General features: G+C 40.9%; 3 protein-coding genes across 9 annotated transcripts in view; 2 read left to right on the plus strand and 1 right to left on the minus strand.

Annotated features, from left to right (window-relative positions):
• LOC119553470 (protein vein) overlaps positions 1 to 14,975 on the plus strand; it is a 35,811-nt gene extending 20,836 nt beyond the window's left edge. Inside the window, exons 2-6 of one of the 6 annotated variants that reach the window (XM_037863877.1) lie at positions 9,899 to 10,076; positions 10,149 to 10,276; positions 10,483 to 10,594; positions 11,683 to 11,732; positions 14,874 to 14,975. In XM_037863877.1, the coding sequence (XP_037719805.1) occupies positions 9,899 to 10,076; positions 10,149 to 10,276; positions 10,483 to 10,594; positions 11,683 to 11,732; positions 14,874 to 14,896 (491 nt within the window). In that variant the 3' untranslated portion in view covers positions 14,897 to 14,975. Of the gene's footprint in view, positions 1 to 9,898; positions 10,077 to 10,148; positions 10,277 to 10,482; positions 10,595 to 11,682; positions 14,523 to 14,873 lie in introns of those variants that run through there. The other 5 variants (XM_037863875.1, XM_037863874.1, XM_037863876.1 and 2 more) reach the window with 5 other exon arrangements.
• A 579-nt stretch (positions 14,976 to 15,554) lies between these two features.
• LOC119555090 (mitotic spindle assembly checkpoint protein MAD2A) lies at positions 15,555 to 16,497 on the plus strand. Its single transcript, XM_037866308.1, has 3 exons — positions 15,555 to 15,694; positions 15,773 to 15,919; positions 15,976 to 16,497. Exons 1-3 carry the CDS (start codon positions 15,622 to 15,624, stop codon positions 16,377 to 16,379), a joined length of 624 nt encoding a protein of 207 aa, XP_037722236.1. The 5' UTR covers positions 15,555 to 15,621; the 3' UTR covers positions 16,380 to 16,497.
• LOC119555089 (uracil phosphoribosyltransferase homolog) lies at positions 16,392 to 17,522 on the minus strand. Of its 2 annotated transcripts, none has more exons than XM_037866307.1 (3): positions 17,294 to 17,522; positions 17,010 to 17,236; positions 16,392 to 16,560 (listed from the first exon to the last, which is right to left on the minus strand). In XM_037866307.1, the coding sequence occupies exons 1-3, from the start codon at positions 17,419 to 17,421 to the stop codon at positions 16,550 to 16,552; spliced, it is 366 nt and encodes a 121-aa protein (XP_037722235.1). In that variant the 5' UTR covers positions 17,422 to 17,522; the 3' UTR covers positions 16,392 to 16,549. The 2 variants fall into 2 exon arrangements, with proteins under 2 accessions (XP_037722235.1, XP_037722234.1); XM_037866306.1 differs by having other exon boundaries at positions 16,642 to 17,236.
• Between the last annotated feature and the right edge of the window lie 63 nt (positions 17,523 to 17,585).

A 17,585-nucleotide genomic window follows, 5' to 3' on the forward strand; every position in this document is an offset into this window, starting at 1 on the left:
TCACAAGGCTGTCAGAGCCATAAATATTTCGACAGTCGAAACGGAGGCAAACCGAGTGTAAACAGAAAGTATTTCAAAAGATGGATTTATTAACAGCTCAATAAGTAAGTAAAGTAAATGGAAAATGCAGCGGGGCGAATGCGAATCGCATTTTCCGGCACTGCAATTATAGGACACACAATACACATAAAATTTCCCCGATTTTTCGCGTATATATAAGCTATATTGTATATGTGGGATAAGTATAGATATTTGCACAGATTGTTGCCGTCTGCCGTCTGGTTTCCAAGAATTGTGGGCGTGGCAGTGGCCGCCGTCCGTTGATGAGTGTTGATATTTTAGCTGGAAGAGCTGGCGAATCATGGCCAACAGAGAGCCGCCGGCTTCTCGTTACGTCATCGCTGTTCAATGGTGCGTATGATTAATTTCGTTTTGCGGTCTGTTTTCCACTTTTATGTGCGATTTTTGTTTGCTTTTATTTTTTATTTTTTGCCAACTACTGGAAAAGTGCAACTGCAGTCGAGAAGTTCCCACAACTATACATAGCTGAAGTTCACTTTTGGTTACTTTTGCCTGGCTTTTCTCCAGGCATTTTCACATTTTCCACTCGCCGCCGAGTGCTGTTGTATACCGAAGTTGTTGCCCACTTTTGGACATTTAAGCCGCTTTTGGCGTGCGTACAACTTCAAAAGCTGCCAACTCTGGTCGGCAGCAGTTGTTGCCACTGCAGTTGCAGTTGCAGTTGCCTTTTTTCCTGCTCAGCTGATTTATGCGCCCGCTACGCGAGTGTAGGCGCTTTTCATGTAATCTGGCGGGTAATCCAAGTGGCCAAAGCGTGAGAACTTTACACATACCAGTTGGCCCCGACCGGTCGACTTCCGTATCATTTGTGTTCAATCAGCGAACATGCACCAAATTTAACTGCCAGGTGCTGGATTGCTGGATTACTGGATTGCCGTATTGCCGGGCTTTTGCGGCCCAGCTGACTGGGTGTAGTGGGTGTGAACCGTTAGGTCCGCTCGCTGAAGGTCGTCGGTTTTTCCAAGCCTGCAGCTGCAGCCATCCAAAAACAATGCCAAGTAAAAAGAAGAAAAAAAAATGGGTTCTGCACAGATTTTCTCACGATGATAAAGAAAGAGGCAGAGGTGGAAAAGTCTAAAGTTGTCGGCTCAGCAGATCAACAGATCAGCAGAAGGATTCACAGCGCTGACAAATGTCAGTCAGGCTCAAATCCCAGTACGTGTCCGAGATAAGCTCGTCGTCTTGAGGATGAGGAATCTCTACCAAACCACTGGTAAGCAGTGGCAACTTTTCCTCCACTCGACACTCTACCTTTCTCCGCCTTGCCATGTGGTAATGTGCTCATTTTCCTTTTGCGGCATTTCACCTGAAATTGGGTTAGCCTCGGTTCGGTCAAGATTTTGCTCTAGATTCGGTTGGCTATCATAACCAGGATGATGCCGATGATGACGGTGGCTCATTATTGAGTTAGCCATTGCGGAGCTTCGATAATTCCCTGGCTATTTTTAGAGCCTGCAGGGCGCGTCCCCATCGCGATAAGCTGACAAAGTCGGAGACGGGGGCGCATGCGCAGACAGAGAGGCCCGAGGAACGCTTAGTCATTCCACTTGTTGGCCCAGCTCACCCACGTAACTCAAAACCCAGACGAGGCCACGACTGCAACCTCGGGCTGCACTGGGATAAATAAGATATGCAGTTTTAAAGTTCTCCTCAAAATATATTCAACATATTTAAAAAGTTGAAGTTATGATCACTTTTGAGTTAAAAGTTTCCTGATTAGATGTTACTTTATTTATTTGAGTGAGCTTGGGTCAAGATTTTTATTATTTTTTTGCATTTCAAATTATTTATTAGATTGTAGATCAGTATAATGCTATAGAAAACCAAGGACCAGAAAATCAATTTTGTTCTTGAAATTTAGTTTAAAAAGTATCTAACTGATTTAAAGAACTAAAATTTTAAAGACATTAAGTGCAATTAATTTTTAAATCGCTTGATTAGGTTCACCTTAATCTAATAGGGATAGGGAATAGGAATTAAAAAGTATTTGCATTTAAAATAACAAATTAAATTGTTGGTATCTTAGATATATATTTCAACATTATAGATTCCAAAATATAATTCCAATATATTTTTTACTGTGCGGGGATGGGCTGGCAGCATACAAAAAATGTCGTCGGGGGAAATTGATCGATTTAAAAAGAATTAAGATCATCGGCCACGTTTTGCGTCCTCATCCTGACTCACTGACTTAGTGAACGACTAAGCCGCCAGCTCCATCTGCATCTGCATCTGCGGCGAGTGCAACTTAATTATGGTTTGTTTATTCTGCAGCTGCCCCTCTTTTTGTCGCTCCTTTGCCGTCTGGCAATCTTCGACCGGCTGGGAGGTGCGCTTTGTCATTGCCAAACAATTGCAGTCAGTCGTCGCGGTCTTGGCCCGATGGCTTCGACCTGGCCCTCTGTCGTCCGTGTCCCCATGTCTCTTTGGGTCTCTTTGGTCTGCGGTCTGCCCTGATGGCTATCAGCAATCAGGCGCATTGTGCGCCAGCCATATCCAGCCCAATCCCAAAGAAGCCTGATGAGCAGAAGCCCCAGAGCCAACGGCAGCAGGGAAAATCATTTTTGAAGTGAACCCCAGCCAGTTGCAATTCTTTTTGATTTGCATTAATCAAACAAAGTCGTAAAAATAATACGAACAAAAATACTCGCTGCAGACGATAACAGATAAGGCCGGGATTTTGATGACAGTCAGCGTGACAAAGAGCCGGGGGAAACAAAGCAAACTATCTTAACCTTGGGCGCATGTAGACACCCACTGGATTGCATTCGGAAAATATCACACGCTGTCACCAAGGGCAGAAAAATCTACCCAAGCTGTTTGTGTATGGGCACTGGGAAAAATTTTGGAAAAATATCTTGCAAATAAGAAAATTCACATCATAAAAAAATGGATACCTTCAATACTTAAAAGTTTTCATATAATGCAGCTAAAAATTTTAGTAATTACATAACATCAATATTTAAAATTTTTATAATATTTTCATGTGTAACGAAAAATTCCCACTTCTTTATCTCCATAAATACTATAAATTCCACAACTACGTAATCACAGATCGTAAAGTATCTTTAGTTGCCACTTTTGTTTGATGTGCAATCAACGCATTTCCAAGATGTTAGTCATCTCCGATTGTCAAAGATATCACATGACAATGCACTCTCTCTAAGCAGATAGCACGTTTAGCTAATAATAGTATTATGCCATTGATAAATCCAGTGACTCACTTGCCAAGTACGCACTGTTGGTTCAACTTGAAGAGCCCAGCATAACTGGAATATCCAACCCTGAAATCGGAGGACAAACACCGGCAGTTTTTCCTCATACCGCCCCTTTCGGGCTTATCGGCTTTATCACTGCCGCATTGTTTGGATTCACACGCCCCCAACGAAAAGGGGGAAGCAGCACAAACAACGCAAACAAACAAACAAAACAACAAGCTGAATTATGCACAGCGAGAAATATTTGGTGAGAGCGCTAAGTGACTGTGGAATATAGGGACAAATTTACATAGAATCGCTGCACAAATGTTTGCATAACATTTTGACAGTTTCGTGAAAAACATGCCAAGAGGTGGTCCCAAACAATAACACCAACAATGGCAATAACAAAAGCCACAAAGACGGCAACAGGAGCGGGAAAAGCGGTAGGTAACAGTGGAACAGTAGAACAGTAGTGTCAACAACTCCCGGCTACGTCATCTGTCATCCTCTGTTGACGCATCTTCATCACGTGCATCGTGGAAAGTTTGTTACGTTGCTATCGAGATGAAGTATTTATCAGGAATGCCATGCCAGCGGATTGTAAATCGGGATTGGGTTCGGGCGCTAAGCGGGGAGTTTTGGAATGGGAGCAGATAAGATGGAGATTGAATGAGGTTGAGCGGTTTACCCTTGAGAGATCGTATATTGGTGGGTATGCTTATTGGGTGTCTTTGATAAGGAAGGTCGCTTTAAATTTACTGGAAAATTGTTTATTTTTTAACAAGAGAAAAATTGGAAAAGTGGAAAAAAAATTGTTATAATATTAATGTTATGGAATTTTTTTTCGGAATTCCTTTATAAACTCACAAAATCATTTATCAAGACAACATTGAATTTAAAGTTAAATTGGAGATAAATATTATTGAATTAAATTATTTAATTAAATTATAAAGATTGCCTTTGGACAATATTTTTAAAATAAAGAAAAGTATTTCAATTTAAAATATTTTAAAGACAAGGAACTAATATTCAAAATAAACCTTTGCTTGATTGCTCATAGTCTTTATATACATAGAGGAAATACAATAAATTCGCCATAAAATAAACTGCTAAGCAGATTTCTGAACGCTTAGAAAATGTCTAGACTATTTATTTTGGGAAATCTTTTGTGTGAGCACAATAAATATTCCTGTAAATACGAACATGCGGCAATTATTAGTGTTTTATTGTACCAATAACAAATAAAAACATTTAAGTTTATTAGTAGGTAGCATTCACGTTGACAAATATTTACTTTAATAGCCATATAAAATGTTAAAAAATGCCCAAGAGAACGTAACTCTTTTCTATAATCCTCTGCAGTAAAAGATTCCAAATAAAATTGGGCTTCTTGCTATCTGCTTAAACAGGTGCAGCATTAGCAGTGTCACCAGCACCTGCATTAGCAAAAAAAAGAAGCAGGGCCAACAGCTGACTTAGTGATAAGACACCTGCCAAAACAGCGAGTTTTATGTTTTTTTAGGGGGACATTAGTCAGAGGAACGTGAGAAAGTACGGCCCGGTGATAAGAAAGATATGGTGAGATGTGGCCAAGAGGTGGGCGATGGCAGATCTGGTTTGGCCCAACAGCTGGGCGCACAGAAACCAAAACGAAGACTGGGGAAAGAAAATAGAGCAGCGGCAAACAAAGAAAGGCAGCCGAATAAACAAAACAAATGCGCTATAAAAAAGAGGTAGACAGAATAGAACCGAGCATATAGATTAGCGGCAAAGTGAAGCGAATTTGTTGGCATTTAGCGGCTGAAACCGAGGCAAAGACAATTGATGCCGATGGCGATGCATGGGGCCAGCGATCTTCGCTCACTTGACTTAATTAAACGCTGCAGACAGCGGGTAAAAATACATGTGAAAGGGGAAGTTCAGATCGCCCGAAAGGGGCTTGTGGGATATAGAAGATCTGCTGCTTATCGCTTATCTCGACGAGATTACACTTCTTATTCCGCTTGATGATGAAAATTGCGCTTCAGACTGGATCCCAGCAGTTTCTTCTGTTTGTTGGTGTTCAAGATTTTCATCCCTTTTTCTTTTTCTTTTATTTTTACACAACCCACAAAACGCTGCTTGTTTTTGCTGCTGTCTCTCTATTTGCTTGAGTTGTCAGCGCCAGCGACAAAAAAAAACGTGGTAAGTCAGGGCTTCAAAGGAAATCACATTGCGTATACGCAACGTGCAAATAAACAAGCATAGTAGACAGCGCGAAAAAAGAATCGAGACGAAAATCGCAAACAAACATGGAAAAATCGACATCGACCAAATGGCGACAACGTTGCTGCTATTTTCCTAGTTTTATTAGATCTGCCAGCATTTTGGCCACACGTGCCAGCCATCCATTCAACCATCTCCCATCTTTGTAGACCCAATCCCATACCCATCCATCTGCCTTTTGGCCAACTCACAACTCGCGAAAATCTTTTCGCACTGCCTAGATATTCTTTGGCTTTCCTGTCTTGTGTTTTTGCAAAAAGAAACGACATCATTCGACTGTTTGTTGCTGTTTTATTCGAAATGAATTGGAAAATGTTTGCTTGGCTATTGGAACTGCTGGTTGACTGGGACTCATCTGCTGGTATATCGAATTTCGTATTGGAATGTCTTCAAAAAGGCTTTTAAATGTTTCTTAGCCGCAGGCCAAAAAGTAATAGCATGCCATATTCATATGTGATAGGATGTTTAAGTTTAAATATACATATATCAAACTTTTCATAACGTTTTAACTATCTTTGTGATACACCATACTTCCTGGAAGCCGGAAGCCTTGTGTAGTACCTCAATCTAAATAGTGTTATTAACCACTGAGCGTGATATGAAAGTGAACAACCCGTTGTCGAATGATTACCCCACTGATAACGACCAATCGCAGTGCACTTTAATGACAATTAGCGTGGTGAGCAATTGTTTGCCATTGCCTAGGCCAACACGGCGTATGCGCAATGCCCGCTGGCACTATTGACACGCCGGCGAACTTATATGGAACCCACTTATCATGCAAATATTATCAGTGCGTTAACCGAAGTGAATTGAAGTGTCACTGCGCGCCCCCGAATGCGACGCGTGCTACAATTGTTAAGTTTTATCCAGACAAATAAGATAGTGAGTGAGATACATATGATACGAGTGGCCGGGCACTCGTAGTATTTGTTTATGGCCCGATAAATCACTGACGTCGGGGACGACGTCTCTACGCCAGAGAATCCAGCAGTGACACAATGTCGCGAGCCAATAAAAATGAATCAAAAATAATCAAATAAATAACACTCGAACGCATTCGAGAAATCATAAATAACCGCGTTGGGGTAAGGAGGAAAATTTATATGAATTTTATTTTGTTTTTTTGGAAAAACTTCCGCTGACAGCGGCAGCATCTCAGCATCTCGGCATCTTGGCAAATGTGGGTCACTCGCCGGGCTGCCAAAATAAATTGTCTCTTTCGTTCCCACTCGCACTCGAGTATTGGAAGATTATACAAATAACACATCTATATATGAGGGAAAAAAAATAATAAGCGAAAAGTGCAGTTCACATTGCACAAGTTGGGATAAACCCACGGGGGAACAATGATCGGCGTGGTAATGACTATGTAAATTGCAGTCTGTTTAATGAATGGAGTGAATATTGCATGAATATATATATATAAATATAAATCGCAGCCAATTTGACCCGGCAGATGGCGCCAGTCGGCGTGTCGCATGCAATTCCGCTGATTAATTCAATGCAAAGCGACCGACGACCTGGGCCATAACCACATGTTTTCCACTTTTCCCCCCGGATGCTAACCGCTTTTCTTGATGGATTTGCATGAATCATTGGCGGCAGCGTCACGCTCGAGAGGAAAAGCGCGTCGGCCCCGAAATGAAATGCAAAAAAAAGAAAGAGAAAAAGAGATTATTTGAAATATGAAAAGTTATTTTAATGCTCCCTGTCGCTGTGCTGTCTGTGTGCTAAATTGGGGAGCAGGCAACGAGGCGACAACGACGACAGTTTTCCTCCTCCGATTTTCTCCGTCTTCCTTGGCAGCGCTTCCTCTCCATAGTGGCACTTGTACTTCTGCCAGACTTTTCCGGAAGCGCGTCGCGACATCAGCCTTTTTGACGTAGGCACTGGCCCAAAGTTGTTGACGCACTCGGCAAACGCACGACAACAGGGCCAAATGGAAAGGCCAATGAGCCCAGTTTGGCTGGAAGATATCGGATTTCAGTTCCACTCCTATATCCTTTTGCCGCGAATCAATTGACATTGACAAATCAAATGGTTATGAGGGAAATCGAGTTCCACACAGTAAGAAAATTTAAATGAATTGTGGACCTACTTGTTAAGCATTTTTTAATTTTAAATAATTTATTAACCATAAACCATAAAATGGAACCAAGTCCAATTTAAAAAAAAAAAATGATTATAATAATATGTTTAATAGATAAATAAATTTATTTTAGTACCATCATCGTTTATTTTAGCCAAGCTGATGTGATAGGAGTCATTACTTTAACCAATAAATAATCTTGAACTAACAGTATTCTCATATCGAATTGATATAAAAACTGTTACGATTAATTTGATTGAATTTACAAATTAAACTCTTTTTTTTCTGTGCAACCAAAAAGTCCAATGGCCCGAACAAAAGGCATATATTTTTAAGCGCATAATTAAGTCATAATAAGAGCGGGGGGTGGGGGATTTGGCAATATGATATGCCAATTTTTGGCTGAACCAAACCGAACACACGCAGAAGGCAAATAAAAATGTTCATCTTATTATTCTGGCTGGGATTTCTGGTTAAATCAAAGCGGGAACCGCTGAGGGGCAATGTATGAAGTTGAAGTAGGAGCTGTCCATGACAATTGTCAACTTGTTTTGCGTGTGCTGGGTGCCGGTGCCTTCAATTCTTAATCGCCTTGTGTGTGCCTTGTGGACACTTGTGAGTTGACGTTTCGGATCTCTTCCACACAGATACAAAGCCCAAGCACATACAGATACACTCGCACACACACAGATACGCACGCACACAGGGACGGCTCACAATTTGGGAGCGTGAGAAAGTGGCGCGCACAATTAAAATGCTGCTTTATGGCCCGACGCTGGGCCAAACATAAATTATAAACAATAATTTATCTTTAAATATACTCAAAATTGTATAGAATAAATACACCTATATAAATATTTACACTGGAAACAAACAGAATGACTAAAACGATGGGACAACCAAAGTAAAGGTAGAAGCAACTAAATTTAGCTAATCTAAATGTGTGAAAATGTATTCTTATATTGTTTTAAGGGGTTGATTACTCTTCTAAAATGGACTTTAAAATATATTTGTAATTGAAACATTTTTAATCATGTTAAAATGGTTTGGTTTGCTTTCTTTCGCACAGTGTACATTTTCGAATTGAAAATAACATTATATGTACAATATACGTATATCCATATGGACAGCTTCGTCTGGCCACGCGATCCTCATCGCATAAATTAACATTTGCCGGGCATTAAATCAGCGCAGACTTTGTAGACTGCTTGGAACTGCCCCGTCCCCAACGGACAGATATGTATGGTACATATATAATCGTATTCCCTGCCAATTGCATAACGATCGAGGGTGTTTGTGGATGTGCACTTTTCCCATTCTTCCTGCCACCCACCGCCGGTCGAAGAACCGAAATAGACCCACCGATCGATGAATGATCATGATCACCGCTGGTGAATCACATCGACAGCGCACGCAGGTCTCAATTAGCATGTGACGAGCTCTTAGACCGACCAGCCCCGCCCCCAAGCCCCACGGAACCCGCCCCCGCCCACCGGACACGTGATATGGCGGCTAATTTTAAGCATTCGCCGGCGGGGGAGTGGGCGTGGCAAATCGCCGTTCGCAAGAGGCGACACAAGTTTCATTGCCAATTAGTCGGCATTGATGAGTCAGTCTGTTGTGACTCTTTAATATGTAATTGGGTAACTTAAAAAGAAATAAATTAAACACGCAAGTGGGGCCAAATCTATTGATAAAGGGTGTAAAAGTATGTTCATAGGAAGGTGGTATAGCTAAGATAAGACTTTCAATTTAATCACTTCGCATTGGCGCCACAATATGTGATTGTATAACTTATTAGCTTTCATTTATCAAAAAAAGGGCATTGTTGTGTTGTTTAAGCTATAGACATAACTTATATTTGAATTTCCACCCGATTGTATCCCAAATTTCATGCTTTGTCATCGCAACTGCACAAAGTTCCCACCCATAAATCTGTTCACCTTCAAAAAGTGTTAGACAAATGAAAATTTTTAACGATCTCCTGGCAACTTAAGAACTAACAAGACAAAACCCACGCGACGATCATAAAAACGCAAGAGAAAATTCTCCAAGAATGCGAATAATTTCTAATTTGCTATTTTGTTTACGGCTGTCTGGAGAATCATCTGAAGTCCACAAAGGCAGGTGGAAAATTCCGCAATTATCTCCTTAGAGAAAATTTGTTTGATTTTTCAATCGATTGAAGGGGGAGGAAAATCGGTGAAATCACCGGAAAGTGAAATGCATGGCCTAATAATTTGCCTGGTCTTTCTTACAGCACAGAACGCATCGATCACGTCGATCACCTCGGTGCCGAATAATACCACCATCGAGCATGGCCGGGAATTGAGGATCGTCTGCAAGGTGTCGGGCCAGCCGCCCCCGAAGGTCACCTGGTTCAAGGACGACAAGTCCATCAATCGCAAGCGCAACGTTTACCAATTCAAGCATCACAAGTGAGTATGATTAGGGGGTCTTGGGTTAAAGTATATAACTAAGATCCTGTTTTATTGGAATACCCCTTGCAGAAGACGTTCCGAGCTGATCGTGCGCTCCTTCAATAGTTCCTCCGATGCGGGCAAGTACGAGTGCCGGGCCAAGAATAAAGCCAGCAAGGCGATCGTCAAGCGCCGCATCATGATCAAGGCCTCGGCAGGTAAGTCTTTTGGCCTTTTGGTACCAGGGATCCGTGGGTGTTACAACCATCTCATCTCTGATGCCGATGTTATGCTGCGGGCCAATTCGGAATGCTCCAATTCATTTCTAATTTATGGTCGCACGTACACATTTTATTTATTTAAAACTATATTGGAATGTACGACGACAGCTTTTGTAAATCAAATTATTTCGTCTGTATTTCAGTTCTCTTTCCGTTGGACCAGTCGCGCAGCTCGGGGACCCCCTGTCACTTCGAATTCTGCTTCCATGGCGGCACCTGTATGATGATCGCAGATCTGAACGCGGTCTTCTGCAGGTAACTATTGTACTAGCCTAAGATGTTATGGGGTTCAATATCATAAACCCATTCCTAACCGCTTAGTATATATTCCAATTATAAGGAAGAGTTTCGGAATTTTCTAACTGGAATAAAGTTATTTTTTTACATAATTCGAATCTCTTTATAAGATCCAAAACCTTAATATTGAGCTGTCATATGTATCAAAAGTATACAATTTTAAAATCGGATTGACCAATTTTTTTTTAAATAGACTTTAAAATCCCTGGAGATTTCCATCCCAATATTATGTAACTTACATGTCCTAAAATCAAAAGTAACTCAATTAACTGGAATGGCCAGTTTTTCGCTGTGCACTCGTTGCATCCTGCCACAAATGCCAGCTAGACTCCTCGAAACCGATCCCAAAACTCAAGTGGTTCGCCTGATAAACCTCTCTCATGTGACAGCTGATAAGACTCCACCGCCGACCCCATCTAAATATATATCTTGTAATATTTTGGCATCGCATTACATGCTCGGGAACCGAGAAATCCGGAGAGGGAGCGCAATTAAAAGGCCACAATTTTCGTGGCCGGAGGAGAGAACTCCACAAAGGCCCACTTGCAGGCGTGTGTGTGTATGCAATGTGAATAATGTCTTTCAGCGCCTCGTTTTATCTGGCGGTACGAGTGTGCACACGCAAACCGATTCGATTCGATCCAATCGGATCCCAAAAAAGCGCATTTCACTCGCTACCCTTGCGATGATCTCGTATTTATCCCCCTTCTGGTGTTTTGAGGAGGCGTCAAAGGAGCGAGAGGGAAAATCAATTTCCATTTCGATCCCATAAACTGGCCGAGCGACCCCGTGCCGCACTTTCCCAGCCACTTTCCCTTTGCTAAAAATCGCTTCATGCCACACACTTAATATGTTTGTTCTTTTGTTTATATTTGACCGGATCTGCGAGTGGTCAAGCAAATGCTGCACCGCAGTTCATGGCCATTTCGATTTCCCCACCTTGTGTATACCTTATATGTATATATTATAATATATGAGAATATTGAATATAAAGCACGATCTGTACTTATTGGACTCTCTCCACCCATTCTTTTCTGTCTTTCCAGGTGCCCAACCGAATTCTTCGGCGAACGTTGCGAGAACAGTATGCCCGACAGTAGGTACAGCAATAGTAATCCTCCCGAACCATGCAAAAATTATCATGGAGGTTATTACTGCTAAAATAGGCACTTCTATAGCATCGATTGTTTTACGTCGAGTCAAACGCGAGTTATGCACAATACCGAAACCGAATCAAATCAAGCAAACCGAACTCAGTGCCCATACCAAAATAATGAATAACATAACATACAATAAAGTAAAGTAAAATAAAATAACACAACAGTACTACAAACTAAAATAGAGCAAAGCAAAAACAACGAAATTCCCATTGCTATCCTTCCACATGAAAACTTTCCTGCAGAACAGCTGAAAATAGAGAAAGTGAAATAAACCAAATATAGTTGATAAATGATAAAGCGACACAGCCACACCCAATCACATAGACAGAAAGTACAAATACAGTATGCAGAATCGGACCCAAATCTATCCTCCAGACACCCAATCACACACTCCACACACACCACACCACACCCCCTACTATCAGTCACTTTGAAAACGACGAACTAAAAGTTTTATTAGAGAACACATTCCAAAAAGAAACAAAGTAAAGTCTTAATAACGAAAACAAAGAGTAAACAAAATAAATAACTAACCAAGTTGTTCATAATATTTATTATTTTGTAAACTAAAAACCATATTAAGAGCAATCATTAAACGAGAAAAATCAAATAAATACGAATAAAAACAAAGGGTGCTATAGAAGGTTTATTTTAAATAGTGTTAAAATAGGAACTTAATTTATTTTCAACTCACTCATCACACAAACCACACACCAACCAAAACCACAAGTAAATGTAAAAAAAAAAACAGCAAAACAAAACAAAATTATCAAGCAACTTGGTCGGACGGACAAGAGAACTGGCGGACGGACACCGGACAACCGGACATTTTACCCACAGAATACCGAGAAACTTGTCGAATCCTTTGGCTCAGCCCACATTTACTCACCCCCACAACACAACATGAATATCCAGATTTACGATAACAATCAACAGAGGCTCTCTTAAGTTAGATACACGAATATCCACACGCATAAACGATGGCAAGTTCGCCAAAAAAAAAAAACCACTCACCCACAAAAGGCAATGTACTGACTAAACAATCGAAACGGGAACTGAATTTTGTTTTGTTTTCAATGTAATTTTTTGTAGTTTGCAAATATTAAAAACAAACCACATTCAATAACCCATAATACATAATGATTTGCAATTAATTTTAGTTACTACTCGTTATTAGAAATTAACCATTGGCTGTAGATTTTGACAAACCAAAAAAAAAAAACACCGGAAACCCCCAATTCAAATCAAACAAACCAACAACTTCATTCTGCTCCTTGTTTACTTTTATTTGGTGATTGTTTTTTTTTGTATATTTTCTTTTGACTAATCTCTTGCGTTTCCGATTTGGGTAACTCTGTTCACTATTACTTCCTTAGTTTGGGCTCGTCTCCTCTTAAAAAAAATTCCACGGCAAAGAGAGATCTTGTGTGAGCTCGAATGATCCAAAAATGAAAAACAAACTTATTTCCAAGCTGTTCTTGCTAAAAAAAAACACCTTCTCTTCAATATCCTCTGCATGGAATTCTTTCCTTCGAGAGCGCAATTTGATGCTTGTAGTTGCCCCTTTTTGTGGAAATGGTTGTTAGCCAGCTTTTAGTTAACAGTAAATGAAGAACTGAAAGATTAATTTTTAATTTTATTTATAATTTAATCTCTTCACAGATATTTTGTTGCAATCTACGGCCAAATACATACCTTAAATAACGACTATTAATGCATAGAATTTTGTTTCATTATTTTTATGATTTTATAAACAAAACGAAAAACAAAAAAAATCGAACTCCCTGCACTCCAAAACGTCGACAATTGTAATTTTTTACGTTTTTAAAAAATTAGAGAATTTGTTGCACCAGCAGACCAAGCCCAAAAAAAACCCATCACCGTTCTCAAAGTTTGCAACTACAAAGAAAACATATCCGAAACCGAAAACATTTCAAAATTCGTACGATTCCCCCAGCCCAGAGTTCCTTCTTCTTCCCGAGCGAAAAGTTCCAGATCCAGACTGACTTTAGCTACGTTTGTTTTTGTGCACGGTGACAGAATATTTTAAATGTATAAATCTGATGTATGAAATCTAAACAGAAACTTAATTTATTTATTGTACGAAAGATCAAATCGAAGATCGAAGTTTGTAGTTCAAAGTTCGAGAGGAAAGCATTACCGATTCGACCCTGACTCTGACACTGTTGCGCTTTTGTTGTTGTATCATAGACAATACTTTTAAAATGAGAACAAAGGTTGACGTAGCCGAGAACTTTGTAATAAATCCTGTAAATAGCTCTCGTTTTAACTAACGATAAGTTTTGTGTACATTTCAACTAAGTTAATGCAAGCCCTTCTTTAACCATAATTTATTGTATTTAATTACACCTAAATTAAACGTAACTCTAGCTTTAAGCTCACACACACACACACACAAACACAGAAACACCCCACACACAAACACTATAAAACTACTTAATTTCGAAATACTATTTTATTTGTCCTCGTTTTTGATTTGCGTAATTTTAACACCGAAATATGTAAAATGGCAAATTAGTTATTTTTTTCGCAATGTGTATGTTGACATCAGTTTGTATGGCTAGACGTAAAGGCAAGAAAGTGCGTAGAGATTATGTTTAATTATTTTAAGTGGCAAATTTTTTATATATTTAATTATTGAAAGATTTATACCAAAAATACCATGTAAAGTTTAATTTTAATTTAAAACAAAGCATTAAACAAACAAAAACGAAAAAAAAAAACAAAAACAAACAAAGCGATGCGTAAGAAAAAAATTTAATTAAAAACTTGCAAATAATTCACATTTTACAAAAATCGATTGCTTTTTGATTTGGTCTGATTTCCTGTTCTTGTTCTTCTGTGGCTTCTTCTTCTTCGTTTATGATTGGTTTTGATTTGACTCAAGGTTTTCCCTATTTTCCATCTGCTTACGCTGCTATTTTTCCCACACAAACAACAAATCAGAGGGCAGCCACCAAAGCTCTGACGAACCGAGCCAGGTTTTGGATCACATAGATTTACTGGGTCCACGATTGTTTTGGCTAAATCAAAGTCTCGTTTTGGTCTTTTAACAGGCGGCCCTTTCAGCTTACGATGAACCGGAGGGATCTTGTTTAGCCGAACCACGCGGAATCGCCTTTGCGAGGAGAAATGGATCTCATGCTTAGTTTTAGTTTACCCGAGGATGGCCAATAAAATTATGAATTTGTTTGCAAACCAAGAGTTTGGGTGTTTTCATTATTGGAATAGGTTTATGTTTCTTAAAAGGTCTACGTGGTAATTTAAACTTGCCGCCACATAACCGATTGCTAGACAGCACTGGTCCGTACTTGTCAGCCCTGGTTACGGTTAAATTTCGATCTGGCAACTCTAGATTGCAGATCTTTTCACTTAAAGACTGTTCACACAGAGGATGCTTCTGCAACAGCGAACGAATTCCGCAACTGCGACTTGTTCTTTTAAGGGCAGTATAATAAATTTCAAACAATTTGTAGAACATTGCTCATATACAAATGTGTTCTCGTTAAACTTATAAGACATCTTAACTATGTTTAGTTTTTAGAACTGTACTTCATTCACTTCACTTTCGCAGTTGCAATGCAAGGCGGCTGTGTGAAGCGGGTATTAGCGAGTACATCAAGCTCATTTAGCGAGTACACCCTCCAAAGTTAGCATGTGTAACCTACACACCTAGTGAAATATTTTATAAAGGGTATATTTTGTATTAGTTACTTTGGTCACATTAGTAACTTGGACTTCAAAAATAGCGGCAATTTCCGAAAATTGTTATTAAAATCATTAAAAAAATCCACAATATTCAGCATGTCCACGGCTCAGGCAACCAAGAACTGCATCACCCTAAAGGGCTCCGCTCAGATAATTGTGGAATATCTGAGTAAGTAAAGCATCGTGCCTTGGAAAGCGTCAGAAGCCCGCCTTCAACCGCGTCTCCTTTGTTTTTTTTGCAAAACAGAGTATGGCATCAACTCTATACTTTTTCAACGAGGAATTTACCCCGCCGAAGACTTTGACAACACCCAACAATATGGACTTACCATTCTGATGTCCAAGGATCCCAAGATCCAGACTTTTTTGCAGAACGTACTCAGCCAAACGGAAGGTAAGGTGATCTCAAGGAAACACAGCTTTTTAATAACCGCACCTTGAATCCCCCAGAATGGCTATCCAAGAACATGATCAACAAGATTTCCATGGTCATCACCAATGCTCACACCAAGGAGGTCCTCGAGTGCTGGGACTTTAAGATGCAGGCTGAAATGGGAGACGGTGACACTAGCGATCCCGCCAAGCTTACGACCACCAAGGAGCTAAGTCGCATTCAGAACGAGATTCGCGACGTCATGCGGCAAATATCTGCCACCGTCAGTTATCTTCCACTGCTCGACTGCATCTGCACTTTTGACGTGATGATCCACACCTTGCAAAACACAGAACTACCTGCCAAGTGGGACGAAACCGGAGCCATTATCATCCAGAACTCCCAGGCCGTCCAGCTGCGCTCCTTCTCCACAGGACTCCACAAGGTGGACACCGTGGTCAACTACAAGATGACCTCCTAGCTGCCAATCACGCCCTATTCAATCTTTTAAATATTTATTTCATTTCTATATTTACAATAGTGCGTAACGAACGTAACGAATTTGAGAGTTGCATTAAAAGCCAGTTGTGAAAAGCTTACAGTTGCTAAGAAGTAGTTTGGTAGACCGCAGGGCGTCACCGTTTTGTCGTTTCAAATGCCACCTGGGGGATGAAACAGAGAGAGAGAAAGGAGCACTGGTTAGTGGGGCGAAACAGGCAGGCGCTCGTCTGGGAAACAGCTACCTATCCTAAACAGTCGTTTAGTCGTCAAGTCTGCATGACAGTCCCAAATCTCTAGTCTGTACCAAAGTATTTCTGCCCAAAGTGATTGGGGGCCACGGGATGCAGCTCTGAGGTGAGGATCTTCAGCTTGGGAAAGGCGTTCACCACGGTCCGAGCGGCCATGGGAGTGCAAAACAGATTGGACAGGATGATGCAGCTCTCGGGGACTCCATGTTCGCGCAGGACATTCACCGCCTGGAGAACAGTGTTGCCAGTGGACATGATTGGGTACATCAGAAGCACCTGCCTACTGCCAATGTCATCAGGAAAACGAGCATAGACCACTCGAGCTTCATGGGTATTTGCATCAGACTCTACCAGGATCTTGCCTATGCGAATGGAGCGACAGCAATCCCGTAGACCCTGCTCCATGGCCTCTCCGGATCGTATGATGGACACTCCGCAGTTCCCAGAGCGATACTTTAGGCCCTCGTAAATAGCTCCAGTGGGGGTCTCTACGTCGCAGTGAGTGTATGGAAGCTGGTTAAGGGACTCCTCTATGACCAGTCGGATCAGTCGGTCGGCATAGAACTTGAAGTCGCTGCGGGTGGTGTTTCTGGGGAGAGAATTTTCTTGATTCCCGATGACTGACCCACTTTTAGGAGCCACCTACTTGTCGCGCAGGATGGTCAGAAGCTCTGCCACCTGGGAATTGCACTCGAGGAGCTTGAGGTTGCTCCCATACTCAGCCTCTATCTCCTCCAATGTGGCAGCGGGCACAACTGGCGAGCCGGTACACATAATTGGTTTGCTATTAAGTTATTACTACCTATATAAATTAATAAATTAAAAACGTTCTACGTTGGCCTTTGTTGTTCTGTGCAGCGCGTGCCTGGTTGTAAAATCCGATGGCATTGCCATCCGTTGGCCTGCGGCCGTTTTTGGTGGTACAATGCTGGGCACAC

This window comes from Drosophila subpulchrella, chromosome 3L (genome assembly GCF_014743375.2).
Source record: "Drosophila subpulchrella strain 33 F10 #4 breed RU33 chromosome 3L, RU_Dsub_v1.1 Primary Assembly, whole genome shotgun sequence".
NCBI classification, from domain to species: Eukaryota; Metazoa; Arthropoda; class Insecta; order Diptera; family Drosophilidae; genus Drosophila; species Drosophila subpulchrella.